The sequence below is a fragment of the Muscardinus avellanarius genome (assembly GCF_963383645.1).
Source record: "Muscardinus avellanarius genome assembly, chromosome: 3".
Classification (NCBI taxonomy): domain Eukaryota; kingdom Metazoa; phylum Chordata; class Mammalia; order Rodentia; family Gliridae; genus Muscardinus; species Muscardinus avellanarius.
Genome location: NC_137788.1, coordinates 41,308,173 through 41,330,761, shown reverse-complemented (window position 1 = coordinate 41,330,761; position 22,589 = coordinate 41,308,173). Strand labels below are relative to the sequence as shown.

Sequence of the window (22,589 nt, the reverse complement as noted above, 5' to 3'; positions counted from 1 at the left end):
CTGAAGCCAGGTCTGAGCACTCATGCAAAATAGCCCCAGAGGAAGACATTGATGGCCAGCAAGAGGATGGCGTTGACGTTGCAGATGCTTCTCCAGCGCGGCTCCTCGACGATGCTGGTCAGCTTCTGCTCCAGGGCGGCCCTCTCAGCTGGGCTCAGGGACTGCTCAGGGCTCCTGGAGAGTCCACAGAACCAGCCCCATAGCAGCTTTCCCCAGGACCTGCGTGGAGCTGGGAGGACAATGCCCGAGGGGGAAGGAAAGAGGGGAGGAAGAAAAAGGTTAGAGAATGAAAGTGAGTGTGGGAGGGGAGTAGGAAGTGGTGAGAAGCTGAAGATAGGAGCCAGTGCACAGAGAGGGGGAGGGGCCTCTGTGCACACCACACCCGGGCTGAGCTGGGATTCCAGGCTGAGCTCTGCTGACCCAGGCAGCAGCATCCACGCAGGAGGGATAGTATGCTGAGGGGCTGGGTTGGAGGGGACAATTCAACCCACTCAGAGCAGGAGTACTCAAGGAGGAGAGAGGGAAGAGGCAGAGCCACTCAGGATATAGGAAGCCTATGAAGCAGACAGGCCGTTGTTCTGCTATGAGCTTCCCCCTCCGGGCCCCTGCCCTGGGCCCAGGAGCTCAAGCCTCTGCCTCCAGCCCAGATGAGGCCCTGTGCAGGTCACGCCACTCGCCCAAGCAGCAGCTGTTCCTCCCTCAAATGCCTCAATGACTGATGCCCTCCTGTTCTCCCAAGAGTTGTTCTGAGCATCCAAGGAGGATGGAAAGTCACAGCACTTTAAACAGGTGTGGGTGCTGGAGCAGGGAGGCAGGTTCTGGTGAATCCCAAGTTTGAAATGCTCATGGCACTGAGCCAAGGCACACAGCCTCCCAGTGTGCAGAGGCCCTCTCTGCTCCTAACAGCGGCACAATTCAGCATGATCTATGTTGAAGTAATAAGGGAAATGAGGCTTTTTAAAGTATTTTAAGTTTGCAGATAGTAAATAAAAAATAAGGTAAAGAGCCTTTCCCAGAGATGGGAAAGCACGCACACTTTATTGTCTGAATGGCTTTGGGGTTGGCACTTGGGGGATTCAGTGCAACTCAAGAGTGTCAGAGATGTCAGGAACCTGGTCGCCACCTGGCCTGGCTCCCTGATTGGATGGAGGAGAAAAAGGCTCAAAGAAGTGGGGAGACCTGTTGGAGGCCATGGAGCCACAGAGCTGCACTAAGCTGGGCTTTCTCCTCTCACAAGCTGGTCCAGGAATTCTCTCTAGATTCTCCCACTCCCTCTGAGGCCATTTTCATGCAAAAATTTACAGGTTCAAAGAGCTCAGGTCAATAAGAAGCTACTAATCTAAATCCATCAGAAACTTAGATGTGTATTCTTCTTTCACATCTACTCACTGTACTTTATTTTTTTTTAAACTTTCTTTTAGGACTCAAAGTTACATGGAGTGGCTCATGTCTGCCCACAGGCCTTCAAGGGGGCTGCTGCTTCTCCATCTCTGACCCTTTGCGCAGGCGGCAGCAGCCTTCCCTGCCCTTTTCCACCCTTTTCCTCCTTCCTGCATAGAGTGTTTGTGAATGGACAGGTGGGCGTGCTCTTCTCTCTCTGGACATGGTGGCTGACTCAGGGCCTCCTCTTTCTCCTCAGGGAACAGCTGTCCACAGGCAGCAGCCATCCCCCACTCCCCCGGTGCATGCAGCCAGCCAGCCAGTAAGCAACTCTGTGTAACTCTGCACAGCCTGTGAAGCTGTGCCCTCCTGTCTCCCTCCAGGAGAGGCTTTGCAGCTTCGCTCCCTTCCTGTCCTCCTCTCAGTAGCTGTCTTACCTATGCATAGCTCATATTTGTAGTCTGAAGCCAGAGGACTGAAGCTAGGGGCATTCTACCTGTGAGCTACACCTCCAGCCCTTTTCTTAAAAAAAAATTTAAACAGAGTCCGAGAGACTGGCCTTGAACTTACAATCGTCCTGTCTCAGCCTCCCAAGTACTGTGATTACAGGGTGCGATGCTGTGCCTGGCTAGTAGCCTGGTCCTTCCATGCCATAGCGCATAGGGTCCAGGGACTAGTCTTTACAGTGATGGTGGGAAGCAATTTTGAGGCCTCGACATCTGGTATATAAACCACAAAACTTGAAAAAAAAGACAAGGGGTTGCTTTTTGCCAAGAAAAATCTATTTGAATTAATTGGGGCAACTGATTCAACTGGTAACCAGGGAGGTGACTTTGATCTTTGGTGGTGCTCCCAAGTCAGTCCACATGTGTTCTGACACAGAGGTGTCTGTGGGGGACCCGCTTGACCTATGGATGGCTTTCTCTAGTGGACCACTGGCCACTAAAAAAGAAGCCTGGAGCCTGAGATGTTGGTGGGGTTCTGGGGCTCATGATGTCATTAACTGTACCAAGTATCTTTTTCTCTGGATTGAGGGCCTCAAGAAAGGAGGGAGCCTGCTCAGGCTTTAGGGACAGCATAGGGTCCCAGAACCCAGTAGGGCATGAGCTGAGGGGCAGAGCATGGCCATGTGGGTCCAGCAAGTGATGCTTTGGTGATCCTGTCTGTGAACTTAACTCACAGGAATTATAGGGGGCTTCGTTATGTCTAAAACAGGCATATTACATCTTGTTATTATTCAATTAATGCACTATGCAAAAACATTTCAGAACCTCTGGGAGGCACATGAGAGGTGCCCATCAGCATTTCAAGGAGACAGCAGAGGAGGAGGGCTGTTCTGCGACAACCTCATAGATGGACACGTGGCTGTCCTCTGATTAGGGACAGCCAAACATCTGTGTGACTGTAGGCAGCAAGGTTAAGCCCAGTGTGAAATAAACAAGTGGTGGTGTTGGGAGAGGGTAGTTCTTTGCCATGCCTGATGTTGCCTTCCATGTAAAGGGAACTCAGTAGGCTTAATGCTCTTAGATTTTCTGCCCATGTGTCCATTCAACTCAGAGAGGTGAAAGGACATCACTGTGGGTAGATTTGGGAGGGTTTGGAAGGCCTGCTTGGCTCAGCCCCATCCTCCTTCACAGGGGCAGGCTTTACCGCTGGTCAGGTGTGCTGGTGACCAGCTGGCCATGTCTGTCTAATGCTGGAGTGTTGGGAAGTGCACCTCCCCATGGCTATAACCTGAATATTTCCATTTAAACTTTAGCTATAATGAGGGTAATATTCTGGTTCCATCTACCTTACTTATATATTTCCATCTACCTTACTTATATATTTTTCAAATAGTTCAATGATCATAAGGGGAGGAAGGATATTTATTGGGTTCCCCCATTCCCAGTGGGGGCCCAGGACACAGTGTCGGTTCTCATTGTTTCTCTGTGACATGCAGGCCCCCCACCCCTGGTGCCCCTGGCCTACCTCCAGGCTGCTCCTGGCCCTGGCTGGAGTTGTCTCCTGATGGCCTTTCTGATGGTCCTGGCATGCTGTCCCTCTCGCTCTTGTAGACCTCCTCCTCCAGCTCACAGTGGGGACAGTTCCGTGTCCACCAGGTCAGACGAGCAAGCTGGTGGGAAAAGAAATGCGACTGGAGTCAGTGCCTTTGGAGGGTGGCTGGGTTGTAGGAAAAGAGGCCGAGTTTGAGGACTAAGGCCAGGGCTGGGAGTCAGGAGCCTGGATCTCAGCCATGGCTGCCCCCTTTTCTAAATCTGAGTATCTCCTCTTCATCAGGCCTGTGCTGAATGCCAGAATACAGACCGAGTCAGGCATGGGCCTTCACCTTATGGAGCTCACAGACAGAGAGAAACCCATTTAGTCAGGAGGCAGGAATCTGATTACAAAAGGCTTCAAAGGTTAGGCGGAGAAGTTGATAGTTAATAAAACCAACGTTTCTTGTAGTATCACTGCAGACTTTAGACAAGGGGCAGTGAATGCAATTCTGGGAATTTCAAAGATCTCTCAGGGTAAATTGAAGGCATCCATCCTAGAAGCTGTTGCAAGAGTGAAGCAAGAATATTGAGCCTCTGAGGTACGGGGTGGGAGGGAGCTTAGAGATGCTGGAAAGGGAAAGGGTATGGGGTCCCACTGGGTGGGCCGGGTGAGGGAGGAAATAAAGGCTGCCAGAGCCCTCTGCTCCCTGTCCTGTGTGATCAGATGGGTGTTGATGCCCCTCCAGGGCTGAAGGTCAGAAGTAGGTTTTCATGCTGATTGACAGATGAGGAGAGACAGAGTCAAGGAAAGAATGAGAGAGCAGGCACCCACACAAATACTACCCTGAGCTCGATGAGTCTGTAGGACTTCCAAGTGGAGATGCCCAGTGAGGACAAACAAACCTCATGTCCCTGGGTAGCCCTCACTGCATTCCCTTTTCTCCCTTTGGGTGACTCAGCAGAATCAAGTTCTCTGGCTGACACCAATGGTGCCGGACTCACCGTGACGACTGCGCTCTGAGCCATCTCCTTTCCAACACGGTCTTCTTTCCCAGGCCAGAGCTCTTCACTGCATGCTGAGCCAAACATCCCCTGCCCTGGTCCCAGCTTCCTACTTCCCACTCTGTGCTGGGCTCCGTATGCCATTGTATGGGATCATGAGAGCCTAGTGGCTTCTTCACTTCTACATATCGCTCCAGAAACCTTACTTTGTACTTAGGCTGTGTGTCACGAGTAGCATATGGACAGAGTCTCTTTATGTCACCCGGAGGCCACTGGATTTGGGAGTTTGAATCTTGGGAGAGCGGTTTTGGTTGGAGATAGAAAATTGAGTGTCATCTTTACATAGAAAGTCATTGAATCCACAACACACAGACATTGTAAGGTGAAAGGGTTATAGAAAGAGGTGAGTTTTGAAGGAAAAATAACCCTTAAAGACAGAAAGAAAAGCCCATGGAGAAGTCATAAGAGGGGTTAAGAGGTAAGAAAACAAAAACCAGAGGAAATGTCATGGAAGCAAATATAAGAGAGGACTTTTGGATCCAGAAAATAGTCGGTGGTCTCATTCTCTTTATAATCAACTTAAGATAAAGACAGAAGTAACCGTTGCTTTTAACGCTTGGGCGTCACGAGTGAGCTCCGCACAGCAGTTTCTGGGAGCCCCACAGCACTTGCCTTTTCCTCCGGGATGGGGGCCGTGCAGAGGCTGAGGGCAACAATGACGATGGCCGTGAGTCCACAGAGGAGGAGGGCGAAGTACAGGTAGTGGACGTCCTTCAGCACAGCTGGCCTCTGGTCCACCTCCCCACAGGCTGGGGCCTTGTACAAGAACTCCAGGATCATGCGCAGAAGCCCCACTCCCAGGCCAAACATGAGGCCCCAGAAGGCTCCCTATGGAGAAAGGGCAGACAGGGCGGGGGGAGATGGGGAAGAGCCTAGAAAGCCAGAAGGCACTCAGCCCTAAACCTTCCTCCCAGTGGATTACTCTGGTATTTGGCAAGTCCATTTTAGTGAATTTCCTATCAATGCTGAGATCCTGTGTTTTGACTTAAAAGGGAGGTGGAGCTATACAATGAAAAGGCTGCTGTTAGCAGGGCTTGGTGGCACACACCTGGAACCAAGTACTTGGGAGAATGAGATCAGAGGATTGCAGGTTCGAGGACAGCCTCAGCAACTTAGCAAGACTCCACTTCAAAATAAAAATTAAAATAGGACTGGAGGTGTAGCTCAGAGGTAGAATGCCCCTGGGCTTAATCCCAAGTATTAAAAAAAAAGGCTTAAATTGATTAGAATTTTAAATCCTGGTTCCATTTTGAATGACTTTGAACTAAGGCCTTGACCTTGCTGGCATGAGATTTCCTATATGTCATAAAAATAGAAACTGATAAATACTAAGTAATTAGATGCTCAATAGTCAAATAGAACAGGATGTGCTTGTGTGATACACAGGAAACACCAGGATGCCCTCTCAACTTTCTGTTAAGTTAAATTGGAAATCAGACTAGAAAGCCTCCCTCTTTTTCGCTTAGCAACTACTCTGGCATCTCTGATTTGCTAAAGTTCAATTTTTCCCTAACCCGTATCCGTTCCTAGAATATAATGGTACACATTCTAAAACTGAGATGTTGATAGTGATTTCAAAACTCTGGAGTAAACAAAACATCCAGAATTCAACTGGATCCTGAATCTAATCAATAAGATTAGACCCTTGCCAGCCGCAGACATCTGACTTACACAGGCCATCAAGGGAGGGTCTTCTATAATTGCCTTGAATGCTCACATTGGTCTTGTGGAGTTTGCCCATGATGTCCCAAGGTACTGCCAGCAGAGTTGACTTGTCTCTCCTGAGGCATCCTGGGGGCAGCCCAAGCTCCAGTCCTGCTTCCTCTACCTCCCAGGTCTCCACCAGGTTTCAGTGCAGACACACGTCACCCTTTTAAGTCCACAGTTTACCATCATCACTGTCTTTGATGATATCTTGCTCCAGTGTTGGAGGTAGAACAGAGCCTAGAGAGCTCCCGGCCTGTCTGTGCTTTCCCACACAGAGTTCCTAGTATCCAGAAGGCTCCTCCCCTCTCATAAATCCTACAGGCCTCAGCTCAGATGCCCCTGCCTCCAGAAAGTCTTCCCTGGTCCCTCCCAGGAGTCCCATGGGTCAAAGTCTGTGCTCTTCACTCTCCCAGCAGCCACTCTACTTTATTATGATTATTGCTTATTTAATTGCCTATCCTCCCTGTTTGCTCAGAGAAGGTGGACCTACACATGTCTTGTGATCCATGGCATGCCTGGAGTTTCTATAATGATATTGACAAAGGTCTGGAAAGTGAATGAGTGAATCGAGATTTGATATTATGGTCAGAGAGACAGAGGCCCAGAGGGGGCTGTGTGTTTGCTCAAGGTTCCAAGACCAGGTAATTCACAGACCAGGACTCCAGGCCTGCTGCTGCACAGGGAGAGATGGGACCGGCTGCACTCACAGGCTCTGTGACCCTCCTGCAGAAGATGGCCAGCAGGAAGAGGGCGGTGATGGGCGGGGCCAGGTAGCTGGTGACAGACTGGATGTAGTCGAAGAGCTGCCCACTGTTGGAGCTCTGGATGATGGGGATCCAGACAATGCTGATGGCAACCAGGAACACTACAAACACCCTGCGAGGAGAGCACAGGTGTGGCGAGCTGCGCTCAGGTGAGCGTGACTCAAGGCGGGGGAAGGTGATGCCCAGGACCCAGGGCAGGAGGAGACAGGGGAAGACATGGGCTCTGGATCAGAGGATTAGAAAGTCAGAGTCCCAGCGACCAAGATGAAGAGATTTAGACTATTAAAATCCCAGAAATCGCAATTTCAGAATTCAAGAAATTCAGACTCTGGGCCCCGGGCCGGACCGCACGTAGCACGCCAGACCCCTGGAGAAACCAGGCCCAGTAAGACCCTGGGTCCCCGGCAAGGGTCGGGCAGGGCATACCAGACCCCTGAACAGCTGGGGCCTGGGTCACAGGACTCTGGGCCCCAGGCGGAGTAGTACGGAGCACGCTGGACCCATGGGGAAACCGGGCCGGATCACAGTGCTACTGAGTGCCTGATCCCACTACCTCCTCAAACCACACATACTGTATTCTCTTATTAAAAAAAAAAAAAAAAGGAAAAGAAAAATATCGGAGAGGGGTTAAGATGGCCGTGGCGGATGCCAGGATACTGGAGATGCAGACAAAACTTATCCAAATGCACTGGAACTTATGGAAAAATTCCCCGTGAAGGAGGACTGCTGTTTCTCTATATTGTTAAGAATCTTGGACATCACCTGTAAGGAGAGAGTTTAGCGGAGACCAAGGAGAAAGGTGGTGTTGAAAGTGGTCTCCGCGATGGCGGTGGAGACTTGTATTCAGGAGAAGCAGAAATCGGATTCTACCAACCTTATTTTTTTGGAGAAATTACACTGAATGTCAAATGCTACCATCACGCATTCTTAGGAACACTGGACAACATTCAGAGTGGAAAAAGAGCTTGGGAAAGATTTGAAATGGTGGAGGCAGTGGCAATGGCAGTGGCCAGTACTCAAGGGAGGCAAAGATCTGATGCATTACACCTGGAACCTTTGAAATAATAACCCCAGAGGAAGAATGCTTCCACCACTCACCCTCAAGAACATGGGACAATTGGTTGGGCAAAGAGGGTGCTCGGATTGGAGCCTGCCGAGGGGTGAGGCCGGCGACGGACATAGCAAAGCTAGGTTTGGAGCCTGCTGTGAGGCAAGGCCAGTGCTGGGGCCTCTGAGGCCGGGAGCGGAACCTGCCGAGGGGTTAGGCCGGTGCCGGGGCCAGCAGGCCGGCATGGGAGCTTCCGTGAGGCAAGGCCACTATTGAGGCCTCTGAGACCGGGATCAGAGCCTGCTGAGGAGTTAGGCCGGTGCTGGGGCTAGCGAGGCCAGCATCAGTGCCTGCCGTGAGGCAAGGCCGGTGCTGGGGGCTCTGAGGCCGGGATTGGAGCCTGCCGAGGGGTTAGGCCAGTGCCAGGGTCAGCATGGCCGGGATCGGAGCCTGCCATTAGGCAAGGCCGGTGCTGGGGCCTCCAAGGCCAGGATCAGAGCCTGCCAAGGGGTTAGGCCGATGCCGGGGCCAATAGCCAGCTTCGGAGGCTGACAGGAGGCAAGGCCACTACTGGGGCCTCCGAAGCCAGGATCGGAGCCTGCCGAGGGGTTAGGCCGGTGCCGGGGCCAACGGCCAGCTTCGGAGGCTGACAGGAGGCAAGGCCGCTACTGGGGCCTCCGAGGCCGGGATCGGAGCCTGCCGAGGGGTTAGGCCAGTGCTGGGGCCAGCGACCGACATCGGAGCCTTCCATGAGGCAAGGTCGCTACTGAGGCCTCCAAGGCCGGATCGGAGCCTGCCAAGGGGTTAGACCAGTGCTGGGGTCAGCGAGACTGTCATCGGAGCCTGCCATTAGGCAAGGCTGGTGCTGGGGCCTCCAAGGCCGGGATCAGAGCCTGCCGAGGGGTTAGGCTGGTGCCGGGATCGGAGCCTGCCAAGAGGTTAGGCTGGTGCCAGGGCCAGCGAGGCCGGGATGGGAGCCTGCCGTGAGGCAAGGCTGGAGCTGGGGCCTCCGAGGTCGGGATCAGAGCCTGCCGAGGGGTTAGGGTGGTGCCGGGGCCAGCGGCCGACTTCGGAGCCTTCAGTGAGGCAAGGTGACTACTGAGGCCACCGAGGCCGGTATTGGAGCCTGTCTTGAGGCTAGGCCAGTGCCGAGGCCACCGAGGCTGGGATCGGAGCCAGCCGAGGGGTTAGGCCGGTGTCGAAGCCAGCGAGACCAGAATCGGGGCCTCTCATGAGGCAAGGCTGCTGCTCGAGCCAGCGAGGTCTGGATCAGTCCACCGGGTAGCCAGGCCACTATGGGGGCTGTCAAGAGTGGGATCGGTACTTGCAAAGCGGCATGTACAGGGAAATATCGCAGAAAATAAAAATCAGATGCTTCCCCTAATCAGCAAAAACTAAGAGGAAACGGGCAACAGGAAGAGATCGAGCTATAGAAAGGGCCCTATAGTGAAGCAACTAAGGTGACCAATCAGAGGGTGTGGAATAGTGGAGGATGGAGCCTCTTTAAAACGCAGGAGGTACATAAACAAATGTATCAAAGTTAATCACCAAACAAGCATGGGATTGAGGGAGGGGGAGGGAATGGGATGGGGGCTGGATGAAGGCTAATTGGATGATATGTGTTTGTATATCCTCTCAAGTCTTGTATTCCAATGTGATATATGATTACAATGCACCAATAAAAAAATAAAATAAAATAAAATAAAAAGAGAAAACTTGAAGAAGATGAAATTCCATATTGCACTGAGAAAAAAAAATAATTCAAGAAATTCAGAATTCTAAAACCTTAGTTTCTGCCAGGCCTGGTGGCTCACGGTTGTAATCCCAGTACTTGGGAGGCTGAGTCAGGAGGATCGCTCAGTTTCAAAGCCAGCCTCAGCTACTTAGTGAGGCTCTCAGCAACTTAGTTAGACCCTGTTTCCAAATAAAATATAAAATAGGTCTGGGAATGTACCCCAGAGGTAGAAGGCCCCTGGTTTCCATCCCCTGTACCAAATAAAATAAAACAATACCTCAGTTTCTCTATACTGGACACCTTCAAGATCATGTTGCTCACCCACTATTCAAGAACAGCCCATGCCTTCCACCCACCACCTCACCAGTAAGAGCCCTCTGGCCTGAGCTTGGGATTCCTTTATAGCAGTCCCTGGCAGGACAGCACCCTCTTCCAGGATGAGAGAGACTCCAGGGACATCTCTCTCCTCCAGGCTCCTTCGGCTCCAATCCTCTCCTCCTTACATTGGCACTAAGAGTAAGACTGGAAACAGGCCTTCTTCTAACCTCCCCTCAACTGATCCTTGCTCAGAGCTAAGCCCCCAAAGCACACTAGTTATATAATATTGTAGTCGGGAGAACAAGTTGAAAAACCTTTTCTGGACAAGCTGGGTGCAATAATATATATGGCCAGAAGATGGCGCCAAAATACCGTTGATTGATGAAATAGGCGGCAACAAAACCAGGCTGTGGGTGAGCCAACGGAAGGAAACTTCTGAAAGATCTGTACACACCTGTCCTTCGCTCAACTTTTCCTCCTATTTTCAGCCCTGCTACAGCAGCAGCTATCCAAGTGGCCTCCCTGCTGCTCGATCCTCCCCCACCCTACTCTCACATGCTGCAAGGGCCACCTGTGTGCCAGGGCTGGGTGCAGCAGGACTCCATGGGGGCAGAAGGCAGCGGGAAGGGACAGTGATACAAACCCCGTTAGGGAGGCTTAAATTATGAAGCAGAGATTTAAATGAAGGACCCTTAGCTCCCTGCAAACTATAGATCCCCAGTCCATGGAACTAGGAAAATTATTTACCAAGTTTTGCTTGTAGAAGCATAAACTGGCCCCTGCATGACAAAGCTCAAATTCAGTTGCAGGCCCTTGAGGCTCTGCAGCATGCGGAGACAGCTTACCCTTGAGCATCTTTCTCCATGGGTAGCTCACTGTGATACCACTGTTTTCATCCTTCTCATTAACTAAGCACCCGAGGGCAGGCGAGTGTTCAGGGTGTTTGATGGTTGGATTAGTAGCAGTCCTGATACCTTGGCAGAACAGCAGAGTCCCCGAAAGGCCCGAGGGTGAGCTGCCTCCTGGCTCTCCTCTCACTCATCTGTCCACCTTTGTCATCTGTCCACCTTTGTCACCTTCCTAAGCCCTTTGTCATCTTCTCTCGGCTACCCTGTGGATCCATCCCAAGAGAAAGTACACAGGTAGGGAAGAAAATTTTCTCCCCAGTGTCTTCGAGTGGGGAGGAGTGGCCCAGAGATGGAAGGGATTTACTCTAGGTCACATGGAAAGTCAGCTCCAGACCCAGTGCTCACTGACAGCCCAGGGCCCCCCAGACCCAGCCAGCCACCCCAGGGCCAGCCAAGGGGGTACTCCAGGAGGGTGGGCCAGCGCACCTGCCCACCACCATCAGCTCCTGCTCTGTCGCCTTCCTGCGGAAGTGCTGCCACACGTCGATGGCGAACAGAGTGCTGCTGCTGTTGAAGATGGAGGTGAGTGAGCTCATGAGGGCCGCCATGATCACAGCAATCATCAGGCCCCGCAGACCTGGGGAGAGACGAGCCCAGTGGACAGCGGCCCCTTAAGGGCTCTGTCAGGACCATGGAGGCTGTAGCTTCATCATGCGGAGCCAGGAGTGGGGATGGGACGGGGAGGGTGTTGGCGAGGGACCCACAGAGCTAGAAGCCAGGTCTGACCAGGCACTGCTTCTGCAGCACCTCGTGGCCTTCGGTGACGCCTCTGCCCTCCCTGAGCTTTGGTTTCCTCATGTTACATGAAGGTGTGTGGGACTAGATGATCTTTGGTACTGGGGATCGAACCCAGGGTTCAAGCTCTGTTACAACCCTGGTCATATATATATCCGTGTGTGTGTGTGTGTGTGTGTGTGCGCGCGCGCGCGCACGCACGCCCACGCACGTGTGCACATGTGTGCATATGCATGTGTGTGTTGGGGAGTGGGATGCAGAAGCAGGTCTTTCTCTCTGCTCTCCCCACCCATTTGTGGTGTGATCCCTCCTGAGCGGTGGGGTAGGAGCTGGAGTAGCCTGGCAGGTGGGAGTGGAGGGTGGGTGGGGGAGCGGGAGCGGGGACTCACCAATGGGCATGAGGCCCATGACCAGCTTGGGGTAGGCGATGTTGGAGCATCCCACTCGGGCCCCACAGACTCTTTGGCAGATGTCAGGGTCTACGCAGGCCACCTCGTCTGCCGAGAAGGATGGAAATAGAAATGATGTGACCCTATTCTTCCTCAGGTTGGCTTAATATTTGCTTTCTGACACTATAAGAAAATGTTCACGGCAGATTCTGACCTTGCCTAGAAAGTCAAGGGGCAAGTGGTATCTGGTCTCTTGCAAATTTCTTGCTCTTGTATTACATTGCAAGGCTTGATGGATCCCTTTGGATTTTAGGCCTTAATAAACGTGAATATCATTGGAAGAGGCCAAAACGCCCTCATTTTTTTTTTTTATGAAGGGGAAGCAGGATTTTAAAATGGCATTCAGATACATATTTCTTCTACTGAAATGGCTACTGTATGTTTGGCCCACAGAGCCTCAAGTGCTTACTATGGGATGTGAGTAGAGAACACTCCCCCACCCCAGTCCTGGTCCCACCTTTCTAGAAGCGCCTTCTCTGTCAGCCCCTCGCAGCTGCATCCCGGGGCCCAGAGAGTGAGACTGGCTCTTACCTGGGTACAGGGCCCGGCTGATCATGCCAGGCATGACGATGAAGAACATGGGGAGGATCTTCAGGTAGCCCCCCAGCACTGAGCCTCCCTTGGCATGAGACAGACTCTTGGCAGACAGAGACCTCTGCACAATGACCTGAAATGGCAGCAGTGGAGGAGTGGGCTGCCGGGGGCCCACCTCAACCACAGGTGAGCCCTGGCCCTGGTCACTTCTGTGCCCCGTCCCGTTCCAGAGTGAGGCCCAGCCCTCCATGTGTCCGGGAACCCCGGCTTTCTGTGGAAAGCCACCCCACTTCCAGAAGCCCTTACCTGATCTGTGCACCAACACCAAGTGGCCAGCACTGTGAGCCCAAAAATGAGACCCGGCCAAGGGATGTCCCCGTCCACAGGATTGCGAAGCATGTGGAAGGCATCAGGCCGCGGGAGGTGACAGGTGGTGTTGGGGACTGTGGCATTAGGGATGGCCTGGCTGTACCGCTGCTGCAGGCCTGGGTACCAGCCCACCTCCTGAAAGCCTGTGGGGAGATGCAATGTGAGAAGCAGCCCGGAACCTCGCTGGTCCTGAGCTCCCAGGGTCAAGATGATCGGTATAAGGATTGAGAGTAGGGAAGGCAGCAGGGCAGGCTCAAAACCACGGGCTGGGAGCAGAGAGAATCCTGCTTTTGAGGGCCCTGACCTGGAGAGGCCACATGGCTCTGTGCTCCGGAAAGTTCCAGGCAAGCCACAGAGATGTACATTCACACACATGTCAAAGCCGATCACTAAGCCAAACATGAGAAAGAGGGAATGGGTGGGAATCAGGGAAGGGTTAATTAAGTGATGTGTGCAGGTGTGCCTCTACCATCTTGTACTCCATTAAGACGTATGACTACAATGCACCAATAAAAAGAAAAAAATAAAAGAAAATGACAGCACAGAGGAGAGCTTAGCTGTAAGGGTGGGGGTACTTAGACCTCTTCCTTACCTAGAAACGTGAGGACTAGGGCTCCCCCAACCATGATCGCCGTCTGCAGAGCGTCTGTGTAGATCACAGCCGTGAGGCCCCCTGGGGACCCAAAGACAGGGCTCATCAGTCACCACCAACAGGAGGCTCCTGTCTGGATGCCTGGCCTGCGCCTGGTGCTGCGAGGCCCAGGAAGACACAGCTCCCCACCACCACCACCGGCGCGGTGGACTCTGGCCACCTGCCTCTACACACCCTCCATGCCTCCTGGGAAGATGGAGGCTGATCACGGGACACTGTTTAGATGTGGCTTTTTCTGCCTGACAGCTTCTCACTGGCCATGTGCTGGAGTTTTCCGTTGTCCTTAAATCCCAAGTCCATTCCTTCCTGTGCTATTAGCTCCTCCAGGGATGTGCTCTTTCTCTTTCAAGGCCAACTTAGCACAGGCGGGTCTTCTCTGATGCTGGCCTAGCTTCCTGACGCAAGCCATCTCTTTAGTCGTTCTTAGTGTCTCCTCTGTCCTGTCTGCCTGGCTGTTTCCTCATTTCTGCCTTTTTATCCCCCTTTCTTCTCTTCCACTGTGCCGTTCAGTCTGTTCCTCTTTTTTTCTTACCCTACATTCCTCTCGCAGCCCCTTTTCATGTCTGGCTCCCCCTTTCTCTTTCTCTGACTCAGGATCAGTTTTCTCTGTCCCTGTCTCTGGTCATCTCTCTCCTTCAGTCTTCCTGTCTCTGCAGAACCCTCCCTCTCCACCTCTCTCAGTCTCTGCACACAGATGTGACCTTCTCTCCATCCTACCTGTGATGGTGTAGATGGCTGTCACCACCAGCAGGAGCCCTGTGGAGAGGTAGAGGTTCCAGCCCAAGGCAATCTGGATGAAGAGGGCTCCAGAGAAGATGTCAGTCTGCAGAGAGTCAGAGCCATGAGTCCAGGCCACAGGAGGCCCTCGGCATGGCTGCCGCAGGTGGTCGCCTACCTGCTCGGCATGCCAGGTACCCTCAGTCTTCCTCACCAATGAAGACAAGCTCGACACACCTGCCAAGGAGTGTGGGCTTCATCTGCGGACACCGAGGAGCGCGGAGTCATCAAAGCAAAGGAGTACTGAGAAAAGCTTTGAAACTAGGAGAGTTGTAACTGAGTTGTGCTGATTGGCAGGTGTGTTGGCCATGAAGGAAGTAGTGGGAATGAAGAGGAAGATTGAGGATGAGAAGGTGGCAGCTGAGGGTGGAGAAGGGGAAGACATTTGGGAGGAGAGAGCATGTCACTCCCTGCTCCCTGAGAGAGCAAGGCCCTCTCTGCTGCTCTGTGACCTACAGCTGACCCACTGCGGCAGGAGCCCTAGGGGGGGTAACCATGGGTGCTGACTATATGTCTGGGCTTATTAGAGGGTTTGGGGGTGCAGCCTTTGCCAAAGCAGACAGGGCTGGCAGAGGAAGGGACATACAGTTTTTTCAGCCCAAGACCTGGCAACTGAAAAAATTCACCATTCACCTGTGTACATTGACTACCTTCCATGGCTGCTTCATGAACCTATCACAGGATCTGTAACATAGTAGAGTGGAAGGGAACCTGGACTGGGTCATGGGGCTCGAACATTAGCTCCAGTTCCAGAAATGGCCCCTTCGCATGGGCTTGTGTGTGGGCCTGGGCAAGTCATTTGACATGTTTGTTTCTTGACTTTAGGTCAACAAAAGAATAACAAAGATCTTTCTAACTCTAACATTTTGGGCAATTAATGAACCATTGCTGAATACAGAATCATTTAATGAAAAGATAATGAGTGAATGGATACTAGATGGTGAGTTCTCTGAATGTGGAGCTGCTGTTCACTTCACACTCCACACTGTTCACTTCACGTCTCCAACTCCCCCACCGCTGAGGGGAGCATATATTCACAACTATGGCTCCATCCTTCCTTTCTTCTACCCACCCTTCCTCTTTTCTTTTCTCTTCCCCTCCTTCCTATTTCCTTTCTTCTCTCTTTGCCTTTTCTTTTCCTTTTTCTCTTTTCTTCCTTCCCTCTTTCCTTTCTTCCTACTTTCCATCATTCATCCCTCTCTCCCGTCTTCCCTCCCACCCAACCTGTCTCTCATCATGGAGCCCATGGTAATGCACTCAGCAATTCCTAATGATCAGGTTCAGCCAGGCTGGCCACCTTGGAGTGGTACCCACCGATATCTTGGTGAAGATGTAGAGGACGAGAGACAAGACAGACATGTACACCTGGATCCTCTGGCCCCCGAATCTCTTCTTCAGGTACTCTGGCATTGTGACCACACCCGCTCTGATGTACACAGGGACAAAGATCCAGCCGAGAGCCAGGAGTAGGCAGGTTGCCTGGGAGAGCAGGGAGAAGAGGGTATTCAGATTGTAGGTGAGGATGGAGGGGCAGCCTCCTTCCTGGGACAGAGCATGCTATGGAGGAGCCCTGAGGAGGGAGGTAAAAATCCCGGCCCAATCCCAATCCCTCCAAGTGACCTCAGGTGACTCCCGCTGCCTCCTCTAGGCTTTGGTTTCCTCTTCTTTAAAATGGTCTCTCACTTTTGCAGCTTCCCAGGCTCCTCTAAGGTTTCTCTCAGCCCTAAGGCCAGAGATAGGGTGGGTTCAGACCCTCATTATCCTAGAGCAGTCAGCTCAGCTTCTTACATTCCACTCAAAGCCACCCACGGCAATGCCTCCAGCAGCCCCGGTCCCAGCCAGGCCGATGAACAAGCCGCTGCCCACATTGCTGGACATCAGAGACGCTCCGATCTGCAAGGCACAAGCGGGGCCAAGGGTCAGCGGGAGGGCCATGCAGTGAGGAGGAGGCTTGGGGCTGTGCTCACCAGGCGCTGCTCTGGGCATGAAGTGTGCCCAATACATTTAATATCCACAGATATCTGGAGGGAGAGGTATTTATCTTCCCACTTCACAGAGGAAGGGATGAATGTGAGGAAAAACGACACCACTGGCTGCAGGTCACCCGGGGAGTGGGCAGCAAAGCTGGAAAGAAGGGGAACTGTGGGGAGCCGCCCTGTGGAGGGGACAGTGCTTTCGGGCTCCAGAGAGAAGGGAGCTGAAGGGCCAGGGCCTGGGGCCCTCACTGGAGTTCCTGCTGGCTCCTAGGCAAGGCCAGGCAGAGCACAAGAAGGCCAGCCCTGACTGGGTTCATTTGTCTTTTTGTAGTTAATTTGTCTTTTTGTTTGTTTGTTTCTGGTACCGGAGAGTGAAGCCAGGAGCATTCTACCTCCTAGCTAAGTCTCCAGCCCTTCATTTTTAATTAGCTAATTAATTACTTTATTTATTTTGTGTTATTGGAGATTGAACCCAGGGGTATTGCACCTCTGAGCTACACTCCCGGAACTCTTTTTTTTTTTTTTAATTCTGAGATAGGGTCTTGCTAAGTTGATGAGGCTGGCATTGGACCTGGGATCATCCTGTCTCAGCCTCCTGAGTACTGGAATTACAGGCATGTGCCACCACGCCCTGCTTGAACTCATTTTTCTCTGGGAGGTCAGCCAATTCCCCTAATGCAGTATAAGGCCGTAATAATGGTATGGTAGTGATGATAATAACAGCTGTTTAGTGATTATATGGCATTGCCAGGCACCAGGTAACCATATATGTATATTATGATTATATAGTTATATTAATACATTTAATCATCAGGAAAATCCTACAAAGTAGGCACTATTATTGCTGTGGGGTATTTGTATGTTAAAGACTTGGCGGCCAACATGTGGTGCTATTAGGCAGAGGTGGAACCTTTAAGAGGTAGGGCTTAGTGGGAGGTCTTAGGTCATTTGAAGTGGGCTCTTGAAAGGCATTATGAGACCCTAGTCTCTTCCTCTTTCTTCTTGGTCCCTGACCAAAAAATGAGTGGGAAATAAATCTTTTCTCTCTGAGATAATGTTTTGTTTATCTTGGGCATTTGTTATGGTAACAGAAACTGATTAAGTCATTATCTTTATTTACTGATAAGGGAACTGGGGCATAGATAAGTAAGTTTCACAAGTCCAGGAACTAAATAGTAACAAAGTGAATCTTCCAGTCCTGGCTCTCTGGCTCTTGTAAGCACTGCACAAACGGTGCTTGGCATCAGTGTTCGATTCTGTTATTAAATAGGATCCAGGGGGAGGCCTGGGGGGGGGGCTCTGGGCCCTGGGAGAAGGCCGGGGAGACCTTGGGGACACACCAGGAGGCCGGAGGGAAGAGCTGTGTTCCAGGGTCCTATCCTTTGTCACCTTAATAAAACCACTTCTCGAAGCCTCATCTTGCCTACGGGGCTCACCTCGCCCAGCATCTTATTCTTCCAGAAGTGCTGAGGAAGAAAAGACAGTAAGAAGGGAAAGGGACTAAGGAATCCAGAGAAGAGCCAGCAGGACCCTGAGGAGGTGAGCGGCCAGAACCGGCCTCTGCACGTGTAAACGCAGTAACTCTCATGCATATTCCAACACTCAGTGGTGCACAGCCAAACCCGCGTACTCACACACACGTACTCACACATTAACATGCGTAACTCACATGAACACGCACATGCTCATGCACTTACACACGTGTGCTTACACGTGACTACTTTTCCACAATCATACGTATCCATATGCACTTTCACACTCCCAATCACCCACTCACACATGAACTTGTACACACGCATACTCATGCACACACTCACATGCATGTACACAGCGGGCAGGCACACCTACACTCACACACGTATACTCACACACTCATACAAACTCACACACACTCACGCACACACACTCACTCCTCTCTCAGGTGGCGCTGGGGGGCTGGGCTGGGCCACCTAGACCGAGCAGAGAGCACGAGGTCGCTCCAGAGGAGGCGCACTCCCCGGGAGCTGTGAGGCATGTCTCCTCACCCCTAACTCAGGATTATGAGCCAGGCGAATGAGGAAAGGGAGGGGAGGGGATCCCCCAGGCCTCCCTGGGGCAGGGGTGACTGCTGCTTGTCTCTCTGGACTCCAGCCACTCACTCTCTTTGGAGCACAGTCTCAGGACTGGGCAAACGCCCAGACACACGGCTCCAGAAGTGTTGGACCAAGCTTCCTGCACCCAGGGCTGGTTCTGAGCCTGGCTTCAGGCTGGACCCGGCTCTCAGGCAGGGAGCCCAGCTCAGAGTCCTGGAAAGCACATTCTGTCTTTCCCAAGTTGCCTGCACTGTGTTGGGACACACAGGAAGCTGGGAGCATCTGCCAGGCACCTTCCTCTCCTCAGAGAGGCTTTCCTCTCCTCACAGTGGAACCCAGAGCCCTGCCCTCTGCAGTCTGATGGGCAGGCAGCCAGGGGAGCCTGCTCTGCCTGCATCTTTCTTCTTACCTGACCCGTTCCCATGCTGTGACTTGGGGGCACTGGCTGGGCAGAACTATTTCCAAGGGTTTTTCTTTCTCCTGATGTGGGTATGGCTGGTATCTCCAGTGACTGTCTCTGTCCTGTGAGCTTCCAGACCCTCAGGGCCACCCTGGCCCTGGGGATATTATTATGCAGAACAACTCGCCAGACCCTACTTCCTCTCTTCTCAGGTTCAGAACCTTCCTGAGAGCCCGGAGGTCCTCTGGGTTTCCTCCAAGGACCAAGGCAGAAGTGGGAGGAGGTGGGAAGATGGCCGGTGCTGTGTGTGTGTGTGTGTGAATGTGTGAGAGTGTGACTGTATGATTCTGAGTGTGAATGTGAGTGTGTGAGAGTGAAAGATTATGAGGGATACATGTGAGTACATGTGTGAGTGGGAGAGTGTCTGTGCTCTAGTGTGAGTGTGGGCATGTATGCTCGTGTGTATGGTTTTCTTGGTGTGAGTGTGTCATCCATGGGTGTGAGGGTGTGCGTGAGTGTGAGTTTGGCATGCCCGGGGTGTATACAGCTTCAGTTTCCACTGGGACCAGTGACTGCACTATGAGCTCTCCTGGGCTGGCCACAGCTCTCTCCATCCTATTCTAGGGGAAGGTTAGTTTTGAGGATGGATAGAAATGTGGAGGCTCTGATGGGAGAGATGGGGGGCTACAAGACTTTAGGGACCAATTTCTTGAAGTGTTGGGATTTTACCCAAGCCTCCTCACTTGCCTACTCTTTGGTATTAAGCTCATATGCCAACTTCTGGAGGAACTCTTTCTCACCTGACCAGCCCAGGCCCTGCCCTCAGCTCAGGGGCTTCCTCTAAGCTCTGGCAATTGCTGGTGCTTCCCCAGCTCAGCTTTGACATGTGCTTTATGAGTCCGTTTGTCCAGCTCGACTCCTGGCTTCTGTAAGATGGGGAAGCCATCCATCCTCCTTTCCATTTCTGAAGGTCCGGTGCCTGGCTTACGGCCCACAGCTAGGAGGTGCCCAGGGGTGCTTGTCTGAGGTGTGTGTTAGCCAGACAGCTGAGCTTGTAGGGTAGATTGGAGCGGGAGAGGTGTCCAGGCTAGGGAACCCCAGTGGTGTTCTGCTGCCTGAGCCCAGGCTAGAGGAGAGTAGGACCAGGGTGGTAGAGGAGGGGAGGAAGGAAGGCCCACTCACCGGCCACCAGCTCATGGACCTCCCTGCCAGGAAATAGCCGCCGATGGTGCCTCGGCTCGCACGGATGGACGACTGGAGAAAAAATGGCAAGAGATGAGGAATTCCTGAGCCTGTCTGCAGCTTCTGCCCTCCACCCAGCCGCCCTGCTCTCCATGCAGGCCCAGTGAGGTCGTGGAGGGTGACAAATGCAGCAGGGCAGTGTCACCGAGTGCATTTTTTGGAGAGTCACTGGTTCTCTGTGAGCTTTGGCACCCATCCACTCCCAGGACTGCAGTGAAGAGCGGAGGAGGTAAGGCATGCCCAGGGGCTCCATGGATGGCAAGTGCAGGGCCCGGGTGCCAGGCAGCTATCCGTGTCTCTGTACACAGCCTTCCTGCCCCAGGCTGGCTCTGTGGGGTGGCTTGGCATCTCATCCTCAGGCTGTCCTCACTGGCTCTCCTGAGCCTCCTCCAAGCCTGGCCCATTCTAATCATGGGAGTCTGGACCTTGGGTGGGATGAAGGGCTGAATTTGGATGCCCCTGGGCTGACCTGCAGGCAGACCTTAGCACTGAAGCCCATCCAGGACCCGAGAAGGAGCCCATAGGTAGTTAGTGGGTGGCCTGTTGGGGACTTGAGACATGCTCTGAAAAGTGAAGAGGGAGGAGGGGGCCAGAGCTGTCTCTGGGACACGAGTGGTTGGAGTAGGCAGTGGGTAGGGGAGGGAGAGCTCAAGGTGCCATTTGATTCGGATGCAGAGGGCATGCTCTCTGACTGGGTCTGAGATAGAAGTCCTTGAAGGAGAGGAAGGAAAGGGGTGAGGGAATTAGTCACTGGAGAATGATTGAGAGTGGAGGCAGAACTCCTTAGGCTTTTGCTTGAACCTCCCCCTGTCTCCGAGGGTCCTCTTGATCCTCTTGGAGGCCATAGGAGGGGCACAGTTTCATTTCACAGTTGAGAAAATTGAGCCCCGGGTGGAGAGGCCACCTCTCAGGAACCCTGAACACCTGCTGCATACTTCTTCCTTGTACTAGCCTTGGGAGGCGGGGACTGTCACTGCTCCTTACAGGGAAGGGGTGTGAGACCCAGAGAGGTTTCTGATCAGGCCAAAGCCGGGAAGAGACTAGCAAGGACTCCAGCCAGAGTCAGCCTCGAGGTCCAAAGGTGCTGGCCTGCACAGACTGTCACCGCCTGTGTGCCAGGCGCCGGGCCAGGTGTTCCCATGCATCCTGTCACTGAACGACCACACTCTCTACCACACTGAGTTGACTCTTGTCCACATGAAGAAACAGAGGCTCAGAGGGACTTCTACGTTCCCAGGCCACATGGGTCTGACTGCTGGAATTGGAGCCCGAGTTCAGGGCACCCCGACCTCAAAGCCAGGCCCCTGTCCGTGGCACCATAGCTCCCGTGAGCAATGGGGAACACAGGGACCTTGGAATCTGCCTGGGCCATCGCTGGGAGCACATGAGCCCAGCTCCTTGGCACAGACACTGTAGGACTGGAGGAGTGCTGGCCTTCGGGCTTTCAGAGTTGAGGGTTTAAGGTGGGAAGGAGCAGGAGGGAGGCTCAGAGTGGCCAGGGATGGTCGGGACCCAAAGTGGCAGATGCAATGGATAGGGCATCAGGAGTCTGGGCTGTAGGCGTGGCCTGCTTCTGGCTCACTGTGTGACCTCGGGCACGCCAGAGCCTCTCTGGGCCTCTGTTCCCTTTTATGGAAGGCGAATGATTCCTGGAGTCAGCTCCCACTCAGCCCCTCTGGTTCTGCAGTTGGCTTCCTTCTGCTCACCTTGCCCTGGCTCAAAGTAAGAGGCCACTCTGCCTCCCCACCAGGCCCCACTCACCCAGATCCCCACCGCGAGGACAAAGACAAAGTAGACGGCCACCACCACAATGTCGTAGGTGTGCAGGCTGACTCCAGAGTCCCCCAAAGCTCTGCTCGCCATTGCTGCTGCTCCTTGCTCATCGGCCAGTCACTCCCCGGCAGGCTGGACTTTGAGGTGTTTCTGGCTTCTTTCCTTTCCTTTCCTTTAATGATTAAACAACCCCAAGCACCATTTAGTCTTTGAAAAAAATCCCTGAGATTGGCATGTGAGGTCCCGCCCCTTGTCTCCTAACTGCCACCTGTTCCCTGCAGGGCTCCCCGCCACACACCCCTTTCCCTGCTCCACTATGCGTGCAGACACAGGTCCATACATGTACACACATGCACACACTCTTCCTTCCCTCAAAGGAGCAGGAGGAGAAAAGGAGCAGAGTCCTAGAACCCCAGAGCCCGGAGGGACTTCAGAAATCAAGGTGTTCAAGTTCCTGCTGTGTGAAGGGGAGACTGAGGCCCAGGATAGGAAAGGTGGAGCTGGGGCTGGAATCCAGGTGTCTCAATCATCTTTTTAATGTTATTTTCCTTCACACAGTGGGAAGGAGACAGGAAGAGAGAGGAAGAGGCTAGTAGTGCCCTTGCAAAGTGGCCACCACCTCATGTACTCCCACTTCCAACCCACCAAGGTGCCAAGTGCCTTACTTTGACAGTAAAAATCCAAAGCCCAGGATTAGACAAAGACATTC

General features: G+C 52.8%; 1 protein-coding gene across 1 annotated transcript; it reads right to left on the bottom strand.

Annotated features, from left to right (window-relative positions):
- Nucleotides 1-20: 20 nt before the first annotated feature.
- SLC5A9 (solute carrier family 5 member 9) lies at nt 21-21,970 on the bottom strand (the record flags this gene model as incomplete). Its single annotated transcript, XM_080691411.1, has 14 exons — nt 21-229; nt 3,352-3,496; nt 5,034-5,249; nt 6,836-7,004; nt 11,328-11,478; nt 12,026-12,133; nt 12,617-12,752; nt 12,926-13,131; nt 13,581-13,661; nt 14,358-14,463; nt 15,732-15,896; nt 16,206-16,310; nt 20,048-20,119; nt 21,869-21,970. 14 exons carry the CDS (start codon nt 21,968-21,970, stop codon nt 21-23), a joined length of 1,971 nt encoding a protein of 656 aa, XP_080547537.1.
- Between the last annotated feature and the right edge of the window lie 619 nt (nt 21,971-22,589).